The sequence below is a fragment of the Astatotilapia calliptera genome, chromosome 9, assembly GCF_964374335.1.
Source record: "Astatotilapia calliptera chromosome 9, fAstCal68.1, whole genome shotgun sequence".
In the NCBI taxonomy this organism is placed as follows: Eukaryota; Metazoa; Chordata; class Actinopteri; order Cichliformes; family Cichlidae; genus Astatotilapia; species Astatotilapia calliptera.
The window spans coordinates 20864313-20884234 of record NC_137430.1 but is presented as its reverse complement, the minus strand read 5'-3'; the positions used below and the strand labels follow the sequence as shown (position 1 = coordinate 20884234).

Genomic DNA, 19922 nt, shown 5'->3' with positions numbered 1-19922 from the left:
AAAGAAGGATAGTTTTAAGTTGTTGATGCTGTTGATCAATTTTAAACAGAGTGTGAGGTCTAGACAGACTCAAACGTTCATTTTATGAGTATGTAAAGTACGGAGAACAAAAATGTGGTGGTTTGCTTGGCTGAGGAGCTGTTATTCTGAAGAACATTTACATTTTACTGTAGCTTCCATGAGAGTTTGACTCTCAGTGATGTGGGTTGCCTGGTTAAATCGACTAAACCCGTTCTACACGATACAGCAGTTTCCAATGAGCTGTATGTTTAAAAATTATTCAACAGTATTTCTGTGGCGGTGTGTAATGCGTCCTGGACGATGACAGAAAAGCCAGGAGAGAGAGAGCGTTGCAGCCTAGTTTGAAAATCTGCATTTTTGCACATAGACACTGTAGCACAAGTTGCCTCCCTGCTTGCTGTTGTGTCTGTGTGTGCCTGTGCGTTTCTGTCAAGCTTGTAGTGTGCCTTCAGTAACTGATTCAGCTGCTGATATTGAGTGAATGTTACAGTCAGTAATGATTCACGATATGGTTGGGAGGGAGCTCTGAGATGGAATGTAGGAAAAGAAACAACCAACCCCCCGAGGGCTTGGAAAACATACACAACTTACCCTCTCCCACCTCCGTTCCCTCCTAAATCCCACAACTCTCAGGTCCACCTCCTTGTCCTTTGTAAGTTACAGATACTGACATTTTTGTTTTGGGTTTTTTTTTTTTTTTTTTACATGAACAGACAGTCAAGTCTGTCTGCAGATACTTTGCGGTGATCCGCAGCTTTGATTCCCTCTTTTTAGCTCTCATCAACCACAGCAGACAGCTGTTTCCAGGAAATCAGCTCTGATAAACCCACCTGCTCAACGCGAAACAGCTCCCAGACAAAGTTGGTGAACATACTGGAGCTTTTTGCTGATAAAGAGACGGGCGTTTTCCAAAATAGTGCTGTGCAAGTCGTGAGCCACAACTTATTTCTTCGTATTTGTTGTAAAAATGAGAAATAGGTGAAAACTATTTATTGAAATGTGCAAACATACACAGAAATACAAGGCAAAAACAGAGTTTGTACAATTCTAATGCGCTTGAAAGTCAATATTTTTCAACACAGCTTGGACTTTTTTAGGCAAGCTTTTGTGTCGTTTTTATAGTTAGTCATCAGGAATAGTTCTCCAGGCATCCCAAAGGACATTCAAAGCTCTTCTTTGGATGCTGGCTGGCTTTTGTCCTGTTCTCCCCAAGATGATCTCACACTGCTACACACTGCTACACGCTCTGGGGAGGCCAATCCATGACTGATATTGTTCCATTGCATGTTTTTTTACTCAGGTATCCTTTTTAGTGCACTGACAGCGTGTTTGGGATCATTGTTAATGAATGAAGCCGCTGTCAGATGCTTTCTAGACAGGACTGCATGGCTAAAAATCTAACAGTACATTTTCTGCATTCATAATTTCACAGATTTTGACAAGCTCCAAACCATGACAGAGCCTCCACCCTGCGGTCACTCCTCACCTCTGTATATATCAATAATGATTCAAACCAAAAATGTTAAATTTGGATTTCCCGTTGTTAGGAATGGCTTCTTAACAGCCACCCTTCCACTGAGCCCATTTCTGATGATACTTCAGTGAACACTTGCTCATCTGAAGGGCCAGATGCAGTCCAATCTCAGGTCTTTGCTGGATTTTTCCTGTTTCTTAAGGATATGATTCCTGTTCAACTGCTGCAGATGTTTTTGTTTTTTTGTTTTTTAGACCTGCACCTTCTTTTTTTGTCCTTCACTTCACGTGTTCAGTTTCCTCAGAATTTTTAAGGACACACAGCGCATCATGTTGAGGCGTGCCAAGTAGCTCTTGGGGGGAATCACCTTGTTGCTGCAAAAATAAAAAATTTTGTCTGTCAAACTGTTTTATTTTTGCAATTTTTTGACTATTCAACACAAAAAAAAATTGGAAAAATATGTTTCTTCAACAGGCTGCAAGAAAGTCTGGCTCCTTTGAAGCAAAATATAAAGATTCTTGCATAGTAAATAAGCACTTTCAAGTTCATCATAAGCCACGTTGCTGATGTTCACAGTTTGTTTTGGTCATTATTCAATTTTAAAGGCATTTTACTAAAGAAAAATGTGTTTTGAAAGTGATGATAGGGATAAGAAAATAGAGCTGCGTCTGGGTAAAATAAAAATAATTGGATGAAAGTCACAGAAAACTCCAATAACCACCTGACCTATTATGACAAAAATGTTCGTGATAGCAGCTTTAGACTATCTCTGTCAGACGTTTGTCAGGTCTGACAGCAAGCGTTCTGCTGATTATCAAAAACTGTGCATATGCTGGAAAATATACAGGAAGCTGAGGCTACAGCTCAGTTAATGGGGAGTGAGTTTTTAACCTCTGCCCCCAGGTCTAATAATAACTGTCAGATTCTGAAGGCAGTTAATTAGAGAAATACCACAAAGGCACTCAGACAACCCTGCTGAGTCTTCTAACGTTCTTAAGTATGCCAAACAGCCCTTCCTACCCACACATATAAGCCATAAGCAGAAGTTTTCTAGGATTTTGCTCCTATAACCACCAATGCCACAGTGCCACAACTCAAACATATCAGTCCTCCAACTGCTGCCTACTCCCTGCTTATATTTGAAACATTGACAGTAGGGCTGCCACAAACGATTATTTTGATAATCGACTAGTCACTGATTATTTTTGCAATTAGTCGACTAATCAGATCATGCATCCGTTGGACGTAAAGCGTACAGCTTATTGCACCAGCAGCATCTGCTCTTATATAACTATCATTAGCTTACAACTTTAAGTGTTTAAGGTATGTGCTAACTAAAAATAAAGACAAGATGATAGTTTATTAAATTTTAATGAAATTTGCAGATTGTTTCGGTGAAGTTTAATAAACTCCTTGCTATCTAAAATATCTCACACTTCTGATAATCAGTTGTCTGCTTGACGTTTGTTCAGCTATGTAAAAACTATAACTTAGAGGAGCCACCTCGACAGGACAAGACTCAGCAGTCCATCTGCATCTTAAGGATAAAGGACACTCTTTCGAGGATGCCAATGTTCACATTTTGGACGGAGAGGACAGATGGTTTGAAAGAGGAGTGAAAGAAGCCATCTATGTCCACTGTGAGCGACCATCTTTGAACAGAGGCGGGGGTTTACGACACCAACTCTCTGCCATCTATAATCCAGTTTTGAGATCCCTCCCCAGACGCCTTAACGCCCACTCACATCCTGGGCCATCTGATCTCAGGAATTCGCATGATAAGGTGGGGCCAGGTTTCACAATGAACTCACCCGAAACTCTGGCTGATTGGGACCCACACCCAGTTTCACACCTTGGCTCAGGCGATTAGAGGATCATCAGGGGGTCCTTTTGTCCCTCTGTGGGGGGTCACTCCCACTAGGTTTAAATCTGGGACTCCCCACCATTTGACCTTAAAACTGAAGAAGCTTCTTGGATGAGAGGTGAAACGTCTTCAAGCAACTTAAAGAAGTCCAGACGCTTTTCTTTGCAAGCTCCTTTGACTACAATGACCTGGATGACTGAGACCCTTCACAGACAAAAACTATAACTTTAATCTCAGCCAAACCGATTTACTCAGGAACAAATAAAATACTAAAAAAAAGCCAAACAATAACATTGAAGTTATCTAAGTGACTTATATATATTTAACCTGAGTAGCGAAAGACGGTGGTGGGTTTAACGATTTGCCCGGAGTCCGGTGCTCTCACGGGCTCTAGTGAGCCTTGCCCCCGGCTAGCTATCGAGCTAGTGGGTAACAGACGTCTCCGAAAACGTCGGAGCACTTTTGAAAATATGTGGTGTCTTGATAAACTGAGCAGATATTTGAGGTTTACACAGTTACATTCTCGCCTGAAAATATGTTAAACGTTTATTTTGTGACCCAGAAAGAATAATAAGAGCAATATTAAAACTAACTAGCTGCCGCCATTGTTGGAAACTGAGCTGGGCTGCGCTATGAATTCTGGGACACAGCTTCTTCTTCTTCGGGGTTTAACGGCAGCTGGCATCCTTGTACATGCAGTACTGCCATCTTCTGTTTCAGTCCATTATTACACTCTTAAACCCTACTACTTATTCCTGCGTCTTTTGTGATCTTACAAAGCTTCAAATGACACGTCGACTATTTCTGAATGTGAAATACTTGTGGGTGATTGTTTTGCTCCTCTAGTTTGAAACGCACATCGATGCCATGTCTGGATATTGCTATTTTATAATGTATCACATTGCAGGCTCAATTGGGAAACTCAAATTACATTCCCATGCCTAAATACTATGTTTTTAAAAGCCTTTGAATCAAGTTCCCGGCGTTTGTCTGCTGTACAGTCAGAACTGGCTTCAAGCCTGGGAGGCATCCAGCCCACAAAGAGGGCTTTCATTTACTCCCAGCATACAGATGCACAAATAGCTTCAACTATAGTATGAGAGAGTTACCATTCAGTCACAGAGTAAAACCTATATGGAGTTGGTTTTATCACGGTCACTTTTTTTATTTTTTAGGATTGACGTAATCCTTGGCATTACGATTTCGTAAACATGGGAGAACTCTGCCAAACGGGTGACACAGAAATATAATCTGACACAATTCTGATGTTTAATCTTATGGTAATGTCTCTAGCTTCTTCACTTTTTCTCCCTTTCTAAAATCCATCTGACATACAGCAGTTCCCATGAGGTTCTTAGCCCTCAGATTTTTTGTCAGCGAACGGTTCATTGGGAAAGTATGTAGGTCAATCTGCTTTGCTCTTTATCTAAAGCAATACAGATATGTGGCCATATAATTATTAGTTCATATCTATATGATGAGTAATGTTTCCCATCATGATGAGAGGGCTTAGTAGTGAAAATGGCAATCCGCTGGAGGGAGGAGCTTAAATCTTCTGTACAGAGAGTGCATGTGTGTGTTTTACCTCTAAATTGCTATGTAAACTTCTATTGCGCTATTTAATCATGCCATCCGGTTTAATAGTTCCAAGCATAGCAGTGGATGTCACATCTGGCTTTTCTGTATTGGGACTTTTCTGTGTTTTTTTTTTTCCTATCTGAGTGGTGCAGAACCGGTTCAAAAAGAGAAATCATCACTGAGCTCGTAGCCCAGTCCATGTGGATTGTTGCTCTTTTATAATGTGTTGCCTGGCCACAGTTGATCCTTTCGCTCACTGTAATCCATTTTCTAGTGCTTAGTCAGTACGCACGCAATCACATCCCTGTGCAATATACCACATGTCCATTTTGCATCCTTGTTAATATTACACAAGTGCCACAGCCTCAGAGCTTAAAAAAAAAAAGGTGACCTGCTGGTAGAGTTAATGAGCCTGTCAGCATCAGCAAACTGTGTGTGTATATATATATATATATATATATATATATATATATATATATATATATATATATATATATATATATATATATATATATATATATATATATATATATATATATATATATATATATATATATATATATAGAGAGAGAGAGAGAGAGAGAGAAAGAGATGTATGTGCATATCTAAATTTTTTACACCATATAAACAGATAAAAATAAATGACAAGTGTTTTGCTTTTAAGATTGAAAGCTGCTTCTTTATGCTCTTTCTCTGCTTGCCTTACCAACATGGATTCATACTTTTATGTGCTTGTCTGGCAGTGATCACTGTGTGCTGTAGAAGAAATTTCATGGGTCAGCTGATTGTTTCAAGCACATTGTCAGAAAAAAAGAAAAAGAAATGTGTTTGCTTTATGTGAGAAAAGAGAGTATTTTGGGTGATTCGGAGAGAGAGAAGAGCTTGATGTTCCTGTCTTTTTCTCTCCCAGCCAACTTCTTTTCTCTTTTTTTTCCCTTGTCACAGCCGATGTCGTCGGTGCCGCAGTTCAGAATAGCTTCTCTGTGTGTGTTTTGCACACACACACACGCTGTAACATTCCACTTCTTAGGGCTCTGTAATTCTCTGTAAATTCCACCACTGAGTGTGTTGTGTTGTGTGTGCGTGTGTGTGCATTCCTGCCTCTGGAAGCCGAACATCTCATCACATTGGGAAGGCTACAGGCTGACTGGATGTTAATAACTAGAGACCATCAGAGCAAAAAGATGAACAAAGAGAGGGAAAAGGAAAAATAGGACGAGGTGAAGTGGTGATTCTACCAGAGCGTGGCTCTGAGCGGTTGGCTGATGACGTGAAGTGCTGCACACACATCTGGAACAGCTTGAGCAGCTGCACCTGAAGAGCAGGGCTCCTCCACAAAGCCTCTGCCGGCACTTTTTCTGTATCCCCGGTGCTCTTTTTCCTCCCCCGTTTTCTCTCGCAGTCTCTAAATCTTTTTCTCTCACTCTCTCTGTTTACCGCCTGCCGGAGCGCTGGGATGGTTACCCGCTGTGCATCAGCAAAGAAGAGCGAGTGAACCGAAGCAAAAGGGAAGAGGAGAGACGAGGCGCAAGAGGACAGTGACATGGGGGAGAAGTATTTACCATGAAGTAGAAGAGAAGAAGTTGACAACCATATTATGAGCGTAAGTGAAGAAGAGAGGGGGCACGAGAAAAAGAGAGAGGGCGATGGAGAACGAGAGAGTGTGACAGACGTGAAAAGAGAGGCAGAGAGGGGATTAAGAAGCCGGAATGCGCTGACACTGGAGACCTGACTTTCTGTTTGCATTTGGCACAGCACATCCTGTCACTCCACAGGTTTATCCACACACACACACACCCATTTACCAACACATACACACACACATCTACCGTTTGCTTTGGATGATGATCTCAGGAGGCCACGCCAGGAGAAGGCAACACCTTCCAAGGAGCTATTAACCTCCAACCACACAAGCTCCCCACCCCCTCACCATCATTTTTGCCTCCCACCCAGTTTCCCAAAAGTGCCCTCCCTCCTGCCCTCCCTCCGTCTGGCCCTGTCAGCCTACCTGCACCACCACACAGCACGCTGGAGCTAAAGAGTAACAGAGTCACACTCACTGAGACCTAAGAAACTTCTGGATTGCTCATGGGACATAGCTGCAGTACCATCAGCTGAGAGGGATAGAGAAGCTTTACTGATCCACTAACCTGCAGGATGTCTAAAGCCTCCAGGCTTTCGCGGCCCCCTCCGGCAGGGGGTGGATCCAAGCTGCCCTCTCCAAGGAAGGAATACCCCAGTGCGCCCGCTTTTGCAGGTCGAACCCGGGTCCTGAGCGTGGGCGAGAAGCTGATGAGAGCAGGTAGTGATGCTATCCTGAGCAGACAAAAGTCTTTAACGGCAGCTGTGGCACGGGACAAAGCACAGAGTGAGACCCAGTCTGAGATTCAGGCCCCTAGCCAGAATCCAGGTGAGAAGAGCCAAAATATGGAGGGGGTCCCTGCCAAAAGCAGGATCAGCCCACCTAAAGTGTCAAGTCACCAGCAAGGCTCTAAACACAGTAAGTAATAAACAAACACACACCGCAGTAATGTTTTACGTGTGAAAATATGATCCGTTCGCAGTAGAAACTAGAAATTACAAATTGATTTCAGCTTGCAAACAGTGCAGTCATTGCTACTGTCATGGTCCAAGTTGTGTTGTCTGCATCCTTATAGACTGTTTAACACTTTAGGTTTATGACTTTTATCTGCTGTCTCTTCCCTGTCTCGTGACAACGGATGGGTACAAGCATGTGCACTTCGTAGGCCTTGAAATCAGACTGAAAAAAATGATATATTTTCACTGACGATAACATGTCCCCACAGCCAATAAGCAGATCAAACAGGAATCAGAGCATCCACTTTGACTCGTATGTCCATGAGTTTTAAGAATTTTTGAATGCCAGACTCCTCCCAATGAGAGCAGGATTAAAAAAAGAGTTTTTGCTGGACACCATGTTGCATTAGTGGTGTTCAATGTTTCTTCTCTTGTGCCTTGTGTAGCCTTAACTCTCCTGTGCTGATGTATTGGTCTCACCGAAACAAATGGGAAAGGTTTGTCTTTGGACACTGAGTAATGATCTGTCTGAGCTGGGAGAAACAACTGTTTATGGGATCTTTTTTCACTATCGCACTGTGTTCAACTCTGTTGGGTGCACATTTTTCTTTGAAAAAAATGAGGCAAGAAGGTTGAGCAAAGTATCGTTCCCTTTTGGCCTTCTCACTAGATTCACAGCTCTGCAGGGCAGCGGCTTTCATGTCTCATCAGGACACAGTCACCTCACACTCTCAAAGGCAACTTGACCAAGATTCCACGAGGGTGAAATTTGTGTCCTCTGTGCATACAAGCTGTTACTATCTTTTTTTTCTTATCTTTTAAAATGCGAACTGACAATCACTCTCGAATCACTCTCGACTGCTCAGCCTGTAGTCAGAGGCAGCAGTTGAGGAGTGTGAGGGGGTTTTAAGTGTGGGGGGGGGGTGACGTCGATGTAGGCAACAGGGGTGAGTCAAGTAAAAGAGTGACAGAAGGAGGTCAGGAATGTAAGCAGGGCATGCTGGGAAATCAACAGGTCTGGAGCTGTTTCTGTGTGCGAATCCCTCCCTGCAGTAAAGACAGGTTATAAGGGGGGCAGTTTGTACTGGTAACCAGATGCTCTTTGTGGTGTTATAGAAATAAATGGCCTTTCTACACAGTGGATTCCTTTTTTAAGTGTTAAGGTCAGTTTCTACTCAGTTCATTTGCTTCCAATACAAGTAACTAAGCTACTTAAAAAAAAAAAAGAAGAGATAGGAGCAGGAAATTAGACCTAAAATCTAAACTGAACACAACATACACCTCCAGCTGAAGGACATAGAAAGCATTATTCTACTTTTTAAAGTAATTCTTCTTTTATCTTCTTGCGCAGTTCTGCTTTTTTCCCATCTCACTCATTATTTTTCTTTTGCTCACTGTCTTGTGTTTCTTTGTCTCAACAACACCCTCTTCACTTTTGTTTCTCCACGAGTTTTTCTCCTCTTCATTCCTTTTTCTCCTGTCTAGCTTTGACAGCATTTGAATCGGTTATTGAAAGATGCCACCATCACCACCCACCCACCCCCACACACACACGTATAAACTCACAAAAGACCATGAAAAAGAATAGATTAACTGTGTGTATTCTCTATATTTCACCCATGTCCCACTGTGCATTTCAAAAAGCTTTTTTTTTTTGAAGGCTGAGAGAACTCTACATTTCTGGACAGTAACTTTGAAGTTCTACACTGAAAAGCCAGTGCATCAGCACTTCAGTCTCTCTAGAAACTGGCTATACAGTGGAGTGATTCCTCTACCCTTTGATACATCACGCTTTACTTTTACAGGACATGGAACTGCTGTTCACTACATAGAGTCATGTGCTGCCCAAGAATCGATTTTAAGTAGGCCAGCACTATTAAATACCCTTTCATTGCAACCTAATGGGCAGCTCCTCGTGTTCCCTAGTCATTCATAGTCTCTATACAAGCCAGGCTGGTTAATGCAGGGGGTTCTGACGGCAGCAGGTCTCGATCTCCCAAGCTAATTGCAGTTATAGGGCATGACGGTAGCTAAAGCACAGACCCAGAGGGTCAAACAGAAGTGATGCACATAGTGCTAGCAAACAGTAAGTCCGTATGACAGGTGACATTTCCGCCGTGTGAAAGCTTCAGAGCTGACTGCTGCTCACCAAAGGGCCCAATTTCATCCTTAAAGTGGCAGCTTCCACCAAAAAGCAAAATCCGTTTGACATTTTCTGTCCAGGGAGGGTGTAATACAAGTGTCAAGCATACATTAAAGTCCAGCTTTCCCTTGATGGTGCAAAACACTGCAGCAAACCACTATCAAACATTTTGTCAAACGCTTTTTTTCTTTAGGTGTCGCTCATCTTATATGTGCATTTATAGATTGGATTTACTTCTTATCGAGTATGCCAAGTTCAGAAAAAAGGAAGCTGACACCCAGGCTTTAAACCTGAATGTGATTGTGAAACCTCCGTCTTTTGAGAAGGCTTTGAAAAAGATTTAGAACCCGGCTGTTAGGATTTGCAGCAACAAGAGCATTAGTGAGGTCTGGCTCTGATGTTGGATGATAAGGCTTAGCTCGCAAAAAATTCTTCTCAAGGATGTAGGGTGGGATGGAGGTCTGGGGTCTGTTTAGTTCAGTCGAGTCTTCTGCCATTCAAAACTAGAAAAGAATAATCAGACCAGGATTAATTAGACCAAGCTGTACTTTGGAGGTGATCTTCAGTTACAGTAAACAACGTGGTGAACAATCCATCCGTTTTCTTCCATCTGCTCATGGTCACAGTGTGAGTTGGGTCCTATCCCAGATGTTGTAGGGTGAAAGGGGGGTGACACCCAGGGCAAGTCACCAGTCTATCTCAGGGCTTTAGACACAACCAACCATTCACGCTCACATTCACACCTACAACCAATTCTAAAACATGAAAAATAGCAAAAAAAAGTGAGAATTCAACAAGATAACTTCCGCTATAACATCAGTTACACACCAGTCGCTGTTATCAACCATTATTACTTACTGAGTGTACCAAACCAAGTAAGATTGTATTACCTTAACTGATGAAGGTGTATTTTTATATTCCAACTTTTCAAGGCACGATTACTGTTATTTATCCTCTAAAAGTGCAGTCCATTCATCTTCATGCTTTTATTTCCTGGAATTAAAGAGTTAACCATAAACATCAACCCGAACTATTGTGCAAAGCTAGCAGGGAAGTTGATAAAACTCCATGGAAAGGTTAAAGTCTGGAAAGACTTTGGCTGATAATGACTTAACCTTTCTCTAACTCACATCAGTCGTTGCTATCTTCAAACCTCGCAGACGCTTTTCTGTATTTCTTCTGAAACTTGAAAGTTTTGCTGCTTGTGAATAAGCATTTAAATCCTTTGATCCTTTGACCAGTCGGGCAAGGATTTGTTCTCAAGATGCATTTGAGATAAAAGTCACTGCTCAGATTCTGGATGACCTCACCGTCTGGTGATTGAGAAAGTGTGTCAATAAAAGGTTGTAAATTATGCCTGCATTTGCTTAGCTAGTCCAGACATGGGCTGCACTCGGGTTTTATTGAGTTTTTCTGCCTCGCGTGGTTTTGAAATGTGTTACCACATCAGTATGTGAAGAGTTGCTTCAGCTTGTTTTCAAGTGTCAGAGGTTATTAAGACTGCTTCCTGTTGACAACAGTGTTAGTAGCATATGGACGTGATTCACTGGGTTACATGTTTCTGCATGTAATTCTGCTCACCCTTCAGTATATTTCACAGCTTTGCACAATCATTAATTGTTAATAATCTTGAGTAATAGGGACAGTTTGTATCTATGAGTGGCTGTCTCACTTCCTTGTAGGAGAAACTGTTTTGTGTGATGGGAATGCGTTTCTGAATTGGGATGCGATCATCCATTTCTTTGAAACTGAACCCAAAAGTGGGGATTACAGTAATTGCAGTCTCTCGTGACTCTTAAAGCCACCAGTTGTCCCAGACTTTTTCTTCTTTGACAACCATCAGACACACAAGAGTTATTAAGAATACAAAATGCTCCCACCACCACAACAACTGGCCCAGTAAAACAGATATGTCATTTGAATTCAGGAATCAGTTTAAGTGACTTTTTATATAAAAGTTTTCATTCTTGAGGATCTGTGAGCTGCGTTTCATTCTGCCAAAAGAGGTTTGAGTTCCATTTACCTTTTTCACCATCCACATTTTTGTGATTTACTTGACAAATTGATGTCAGTAAGCAGGGGGTTGATTTTAAGCAACCCCACCTCCCACCCCCAGCACTCCCACCTTGAATCAAGCAATCACAATTTTTCATTGCTGGGATTTATATGATGAGTTGCTGTTCGCATTCATTTGCATACGACTGAGGAAAATATGTTTAATCTTTTACGCCGTATGAAAAAGAAATGCACCGCGCTATCTCAGTAGTATTCGAGAAAAGACCACACAGTGAGAGCAGTAGCAGCATACCAGCAGAAAATTAAAATACTGACCATAAAAGTCAACATAATTTAAAGGAGGCAGCATTTTTTGCTAAGGTTGGAGCTTTTGTGCCTCTATTGACTGAAGTCAATTAGCAGAGACTAAAGTTTTGAAAGAACTTTTCCTCCAAATGCCGCAAGGGAGGAAGCAACAAAGCCTTGGTGTTTTCTCAGCTGTGGGAGACGGCTTAGCTTTGTCATTGGCTTGTCAATAAGTACCTAGTGACTGAAGAGGAGTCCAGTGAGTCAGTCTGGGAGTAGGTGAGTTAATGGTGTGTGTGGACTCGGGGTCTGTGTTCAGAAAAAGAAATGTGACTCATCCGTCAAGAAAAAAAAGCAGACAATAATTGGGCCACTGAGCAAGAACAAATAACTTTGGTTATGTGTTAACTCATGAGTGTGTACTGTTGAGTCTGGTGTGTGTTTTTCTTTTGGGGGTTTAGCTCGGGGCAGCGATGCTTCTTCCTGATTCCGGAGGCTGTGTGGTGTGGTTCTCACAGAGAGACAGCAGAGGGGATTGGGTTTTACTGCATGTCAGATTAAGGATAAAACAAAAGCCTTAATCTCTTTCGTGCCGGCCCTGACTTCAAGTTCCAGCATTTTCACTTGTTGATGTCAAACTGGTTATCAGCCCTACATGTCTTTTGCATATTTACTTTCCTCTGTGGCCTGTCATTTGGCTTGATTACACAGACAGTTTCTTCAAAGCTAATACTGGAAATGGGGCATAAAATTCCTTCAGAGTAGACATCTCACTATTAGATTTTTTTCAGTTTAATGCAATGTTTGTGTGTTCTTGCCCTAAGCGTAAATGTGGTTAATTCACTCAGCTAAAGGGATGTAAGCGGATGCAAGGGCTCCCTCAGGGTTTTCTATCAAAGAGTTGACAGAGAAATCAATATGTCTCCACCTCCCCCTCTTACAGCTTTTTGCCCCTCAGGCAAATGTGTACGTGCGCATAAGTGTGTCTGTGTGGTTTTCAGCATGTCTGGGTGAGCATGAGTGTGTGTGCACAAAAATCGCTGTATGCCAAAACTGCAAAATGTTCTCATACTTTCGTCTCTGTAGCTCCTGCTGTGTTTATTTCCTTGATGGTTGAGGGGAACTGGATTTTCATGAATATGTTTCATTAATCGTTCGAGTTATTTAAATAAATGTTATGTCCATGTGCTGTACAGATAAGAAGCAAAGCTGTTTTTGATTTGTGTTGAAGGTATGTTTGAAAGAAACTGTTCAATACTTTTTGGAAATATCTTTATTACCTTTCTTACTGGGACTGTTGTTGTGTCCATTCTCATGTCAATGTGGTGTTGAAGAACAGTGAGAATAATGGTCCTAAGTACAGACAGCTTTTCAGATTATCGTCTACATGCTGTAGGTATGTTCTGCCACCAGGGGGCAGGTTCATAAACAACCAGTCTGTGGGCTAATTCTGCTTTATCTGCTGTTAGTGTTTCATCCAGCTGCAGAGAAGAGCAAACTTGTACTGAAGGAGCTGAAACAAGTGTTAAAACAGTGAAAACTATCTCCTGGAGCCACGACTGGCTTCAGCAGATGCCTGACCTTCACTGAGCCTGGTTTTGCTGGAGATTTCTTCCTGTTAAAAGTTTTTCCTTCCCACTGTCGCCAAATGCTTGCATGCAGGGGGTCGTCTGATTGTTGTTTTTCTTTGTATTATTGTACGGTCACGCGTTTCTCTTTGTGGCCACATCCGCTATCACTCCTTTCCCTGTTCCGGCTCACTTTTAAACCAGTAATCGCTCGACTAATGCACAGCGTCATCTACGCTGAGCTACATGCTGTTGATCTTTTGAAGGACTGCACACAAGTATGTTTGCAAATAGATTGCATAAGGCTCTTTGTAAGTGCTTCATAGGCAAATGCATACACAAACAGACACAACCATTGCACCATAAATCTGCCATGAGCACTAATCTTGTGGACTGAAAAATTACTCAACATGCAAGTGCTGGAAACTGCAGTGTCCCAAACAGCCACTTCAGCCCTATAAATATGTCTCCAGAGATTCCAAAATGACAAAACCTACAGCAGGAATAAATATGCAACATCTGACACACACACACACAAAAACCCCTCACTGTACACTAGCTGATTTTTGTTCCTTTTGTTCCTCCTTAGTTATGCATGATTAAAAGAATGGCCTCTTTGAGAAGAGTGCTTGCATAGTAACTTCACCCCTTAGCTGTCTGCTACACTTAACGGATGCTATTGTTAGCTGATTATGTAATACTTAACCCTGTCATTGAAATATTGTCACTTCTAGCCAGAGAAAGATGCAAGTGGCCACATTGCTATAGTCAAATGCCATCTTTTATATACAGTCCAATGTGGAGACCAATGGAAAATAAGTCTACTAACATGTCACATAGTAAACTCACATACAACTTAATTTGGCCAATTGATATGCTACACAGTCAATAAAAAAACAAAAAAAACAAAACAGTAAGGAAATATATAAACAAGCTTTTGCTGTGAAAACTCAAAAATGAGTTTTGTGCTGTAACCATTTACTGTGACCTTATAGTGATGACAAGACCGTGGAGGTCAAGTCAAGACACATTTGGAGTGAAGTGGAATGAACACTTGATTCAGGAGGAAACCCCCCTCCCCCAAAAAGCTCTCTTCAGCATTGAGAAATATCACCAATCTACAAATCACGAATACCCTTTAAAACTCAGCAATGAACCTGGGGTTGTTTTTTTTTACAAAAACTAAAATATAAAACATATAAAGCAATGTTTTATTTGCGAATAGATTAAACAAGACAAATTTATTGTCCACCAGTCTTTATGCCTATGTATCACTTTCATGTTGATTTGGCATCATTTCCTCATTTATTCTGGGCAAATAAAGTGCACACTCATCCATTTTCCTAACTGCTTGTCCAGTTCATGGTAGTCGGGGTGGGAGCTGAAGCCTGTCCCAGCTGTGAGTGTGTGTTGTACCCTGCAGCAAAAGGCAGGGTAGAACTTAGACAGGTCACCAGTCCATTGTAGTGTTAACACAGAAAGTCTGTCAGGCACAGGCTGCGTATCAGGAAGGAGTTGGACCCAAAATGCAAACCTCAGGAAATGAGAAATAAACTCAAAAGCAACATTAATGCAGAGCTCTCATTTAACACAAAATAAAGCAGGTCAGGATGAAGTAGTTAATCATTAAGACTCTTTCAAGAAAACTCACACTTCGAGGAAGGACACAAGACATGAGAGAGAACACAACAAAGGACAAAGAAAGACTGAGACAATATATACACAGGATAATGATTGAATGGAAAACAGGTGGGAACACAGCTCGGGGATAAATCACGTAATGACTCTGGAGGAAGTTAACCAAGGCACGCGATACAGAGAAGAACAGGCAACGAAATAAAACAGGACGAGAGCCACAACTGGAACAAAAAAGACCAATCCAGACAGAAAACCATAAAGGAGGCAGGAATAAACAGGGATACAAGGAATAAAGTAGAAACCAAACTAACACCAAGAACAAGTATACATCTACCACCAGTTACCAGATTGTGTGTACCATAGGATCCAATGTGGCTGCTGGATTAGAACATGATGTTGCTTTCAAGCCCCTTTTAAGTTTCAGTGTTTCGTTTGTGCTTCTTCTGCCTTAAACAATGTAGAAATTTGTCGTTCTATCGGGGAATCAATTTTCCTTCTCTGAAATGTCGCTCTCTTAGACACTGTGCTGTCATTATGTTACACTGAGGCACACATGAAAATAAAACTGAAACTGAATTTCTGGGTTAAGCCCTGCTGACCTTTAGCTGACACTACTCTGGTTAAATACTCCTCATGCAAATCATTTATCAGAAACATAAAAAAAAACAATCAGTCACTGTTCTGAAAGTGTGTCCAGACATTTGAGTGAAACCCCAAAGTTTCTCTATCTGCCAAGTTTGTTTCATTTGGCCTCTTTGTGCACTCTGTGTGGTGTGCGTTTGATAAAGCAGGATGTCTAAGCCCACTTACTAAATCAGAAACTTCCAAGATGCTCAGTAGACAGACGGCCCTGTGAGATCCTCCATCAGGTCATACATTGAAGGTCTTTTCTTGAAAGTACATTTTTTGGTTGGTTGTCAGTTAGGGCTCTATTTATTCTTGAGTTCAGAGAGCGCATTTGATTTTTTAGTTGACCCTTGTTCTTTGTGAAGGGAAATGGATACTTTGTGTTAACAGAATTCCATTTCCCCGCTGGAATAAAAGCCTCCTTTTGCTCAGTAAATGCAGTTACAAAATCAAAATCTGAAGCATCATCCATGTCTGAAGCACCACAGTCATTTCGGATTTTCCCTTTTGACTTTACCCTGTCGTCTGTGCCCCTTTACTGCAACAGCAGCTTTTAGTGCCTCAGAAGTGCACTCTTCTGTTCCAGTTTCCTGCACTAAAAGTGACAGAAGACTGTGAAGATATCATATTTGGTGCGACAGTCACAGAGCTCAGCAAATAAACAAGATAAAAGGAAACCTTGATTTCTTAAAGAACTGTTCAACTTTGTTCATTTGTGATCCAGATAGTTATCCACGTAAGATAATTTATAAATTATCAGATGTAGATAATTTATACATTTCTTCACTTTTCGTTTATTTATGTCAAAGAAGTCGAGCACACAGCCAGCATCCTGTCTTTTAATATCACCATTCAGCCAGCTAGTGGTATTATATCCTGGCTGGCTGGCTCTTTTTTAAATGTCTTTATGTAATTACATGCAGAAAATAAAGATGGAAAATGAGTTCCAAGATGCCTGATTGGGAGCGTGTGGTTCCAACAGGAAGGCGCTGGCTCGTAAAAATTATTGATGCTGTACACCATGTGATACGAGGGCTGAGCAAGATGAGGCAGCATTAAATCCCACTGATGTATAGGCCTCGTCTTCTCTCTTTATCACTCCCTTTCTCTCTCTCTCTTGTTCCTGTGAGAGCGGAAGACAGATGAAGAGGAGAAATTAAAAAAGTTGGAGGCGGGGGAAAAAAGGCGGATATAGCTGGTTCGAACTTTGCTTTTGTATTTTGCAGGTTTTCTCTATATTTTCTTGGCAGCACACATGACGTTTCTTAGTCACAACACAGCTGTAGCCCTGAGACAGTTCATACGGGTACATGTAACAACGTGTATTTAATAAAGCTCGCTGTGAGGTGCGATATGAAAACGTTTGTTTACGCAGAGTTGTAGTTACCTGCGTGGTTGATATGGAGGTTTCCCCTTTTGGCGGGGGACATTATGGGTACTCTACCGGATTCATTGCATGGATGATAAATAATGGTTAGAGTAGCGAATGAGTAAACAGCTCTTTCAGCAATAGCTTGCTTTGGGTTTGCAAGTTGAGACACATGGAGTGTTTTCTGTGAAGCCAACTGTTGCTCAGAGTGAAAAAATCCCCCTTTTTCAGAGTCTCTCTGTGAATGTGAAACTGATAAGTCAGGCAATCCCCACTGCTTGAGATTTATTTCAACCCCCATCAGTGTTTTCTACTAAAATCCCACCTCAGTTTATTTGCAAAAGCCAACTGTTTCAGTTTCTCCGTAAACCCTGAAGCATGTGTGTGGTTTTACTTTTAGGGGTGAAATGCCAGGAGTCAAGTGAGAGGGGCTTCCCCCCCCCAGTCGTTACATGTTTAGGAGTTGTGCTGCTTCAGGCTTTTGATAATCAAATAGTTAATCAAAAACTTGGAGTATAGAGTTGACCTTGGCTCATCACAGCACCACTGAGGGTTTAAAGCCAGAGTAATCATGCATTATAAATGAGGTGAAACAGTAGAGAATTATGTTTGTTTCTCACACTGTTCCCATTCACCAAAGCACTAAAGTACAGTGGCTGCTTATAGTTAGAGTTAGTTTTTGTTTGCATAATTTAATAATTTGACATTTCTACCTAAAGTTTGAACCACCAAGGGGCAGTGTTTTACCAGAAAGTTTTGATGTAGCTGTCCAGTAAACAAGAAGTACATCCAATGTTTGATTCGAGATTGTGGTGGTACATTAGCAGTGAGTGGTTTTCTGCTTCTTTGTGTCAGCCATGTTCACGGGGCGCTTTATGAATGCTTGGATTGGCTCCAGTCATGTGACCCTAAATTGGATGAATGGTTAAGTAAAAACTGAAAAGATGGATGGATGGATAGATGGTCCGGTACACCCTGGTTAACCGTTTTGTAGATGGTTTTGAAATCCTCATTGTGTTGTTGCTGCAAGCTGAACGCTGAGCGTATAAGCATGAGGGATTTTTAACAAAATAACGCTACTGTTAAGCTAACATATAGCCTGCAAGTAAAATTATTAAACATTCAAAAAAGCACCAAAAAGTAATAAAGAAGCTAAAAATAACTTAATCAAATATAAAGGAAACTACAGTTACTTAAAGGCATTTTCACCATTGAACTAATATTTGTTTAATTATTTACAGAGAGCTAAAGCCTGGATTAAACTCTGTTATGGACACGGACAGGGAGAGTAATCATTCCTGTTATACTTCTTTGAAGTCCACTTGCATGTGCCGCCTGGGCACAGGCGTAGTTGGTGCATAGTAATGAAAATTAAATGTAAATTAGTCAACATGCAGGCAGACACGTACCCTCACATTTACTGTCTGATGACGAATTTGACATCCGTGGGACCCTAGTGGACTTATAATCCCTGCTTTATTCATCCATTGTTGTTATTGAATGCAGTTAAGTGGGAATCAGACCTCTCTCGTCTTCCTCTTCATGCTGGAAATGGGACAACCCACTGTCTCTCTCACCCACTGTGTTTGCACAAGAGGTGGCAAGAGTAGCTTTCTGTTGAGGTTTTCCAGTCATGCTAACCACACGCTAACTTCTCCACCATTGTGGACGTGTGACAGTCATGATGACAGTTTGTGTGAGTGTAGCCTTATTCCATATTCCATATACTGGAAACAGAGACTGTTAAATCTTTTGAAAAGTGTTGGCATAACTTTTACTTTGGAGGCAAAAGTGCTTGGTGTCACACATTTTCAGGTTTTCACTATCGTTTGGTTAGCGGTTGGTGAGCATTTGCAGACAAGTTAGCCTTTCCCATGAAAACAACAGTTGATCACGACAACCTATTAGCAACCAAAGCAATCCTTTTTTTTTTTTTTTTTTATAACTTTTTATTTATCATTTTACAGTATGGGAATACAAAACTTAAGGTCAGCATGGGAGACATTCACAGTTCCAGTAATAGCAATCTACTTACATCATGGTAATATTCATTTATTCAGTGCTAAGGGGAGTACACAACCCATTTTTCCCAGAGCTTCTTAAATTTCTCGAGCTCGAGTCTAAGGACAAAGGTAAGCCTTTCCATTCCAAAAATTTCTTCCACTATCCCACGCCATTGGGCCCGAGTTGGAGGGTCTGCCTTTAGCCACCTACGGGTTATGGCCTTTCTGCAGCCAGCCAAAAGTATTTTCAATAAATAAATATCTTTATGTGGGAGTGCCGTAGGCAATTTGCCAAGATACAACGTATCAAATGAATAGTCTATTGTAATCCCAATTATTTTGTTTATCTCAAGGGCCACCTCCCCCCAATATGGCTGAATCCTTGGGCAGGCCCAGAAGACATGAAAATGGTTTGCCATAGGGGTTCCACAACCTCTCCAACATAGGCCCTGGCTCTGAGAGCCTGTTTGCCGAGCTGTGAATTTAGGAGTGTTAAAGAATCTCACTACATTCTTCCAACCAAACTCTCTTAAGGACCTTGAATTTGCAGTGGTAGCCTGAGACTCACATATTCCCCACCAGCTGTCCTCCGAAATTCGTGAGCCTGATTCCCTCTCCCATTTATGCTTAATGTACAGCGTAGAGTGATTTTTAGAGGCTTGTATACTACCGTATATTTTTGAGACCATCTTTTTAGAGTCATTTCTCTTGTATGACTCTTGAAAGATATGAATTAGGTTGTATTCGTTTTCATCTCTGATTAGCAACGTCTTGTTGTAATAGTCTCTAACCTGCAAG

General features: G+C 41.4%; 1 protein-coding gene and 2 long non-coding RNA genes across 16 annotated transcripts in view; 1 reads left to right on the top strand and 2 right to left on the bottom strand.

Moving 5' to 3' along the window:
- kiaa1217 (KIAA1217 ortholog) overlaps positions 1-19922 on the top strand; it is a 132470-nt gene that overhangs the window by 21037 nt on the left and 91511 nt on the right. For 12 of the 14 annotated variants that reach the window (XM_026179750.2, XM_080306034.1, XM_080306033.1 and 9 more), the window contains exon 1: positions 5861-7437. The exons of the other annotated variants lie outside the window; for them this stretch is intronic. In XM_026179750.2, coding sequence (XP_026035535.2) covers positions 7095-7437 — 343 coding nt within the window. In that variant the 5' untranslated portion in view covers positions 5861-7094. Of the gene's footprint in view, positions 1-5860; positions 7438-19922 lie in introns of those variants that run through there. 14 annotated transcript variants of the gene reach the window in all.
- LOC145430951 (uncharacterized) lies at positions 694-8331 on the bottom strand. The gene is made up of 2 exons (XR_013911302.1): positions 7088-8331; positions 694-1869 (listed from the first exon to the last, which is right to left on the bottom strand). It is a non-coding gene; the product is annotated as an uncharacterized LOC145430951 (long non-coding RNA).
- Positions 9065-10955, bottom strand: LOC145430950 (uncharacterized). Its single transcript, XR_013911301.1, has 3 exons — positions 10749-10955; positions 10509-10611; positions 9065-10121 (listed from the first exon to the last, which is right to left on the bottom strand). It is a non-coding gene; the product is annotated as an uncharacterized LOC145430950 (long non-coding RNA).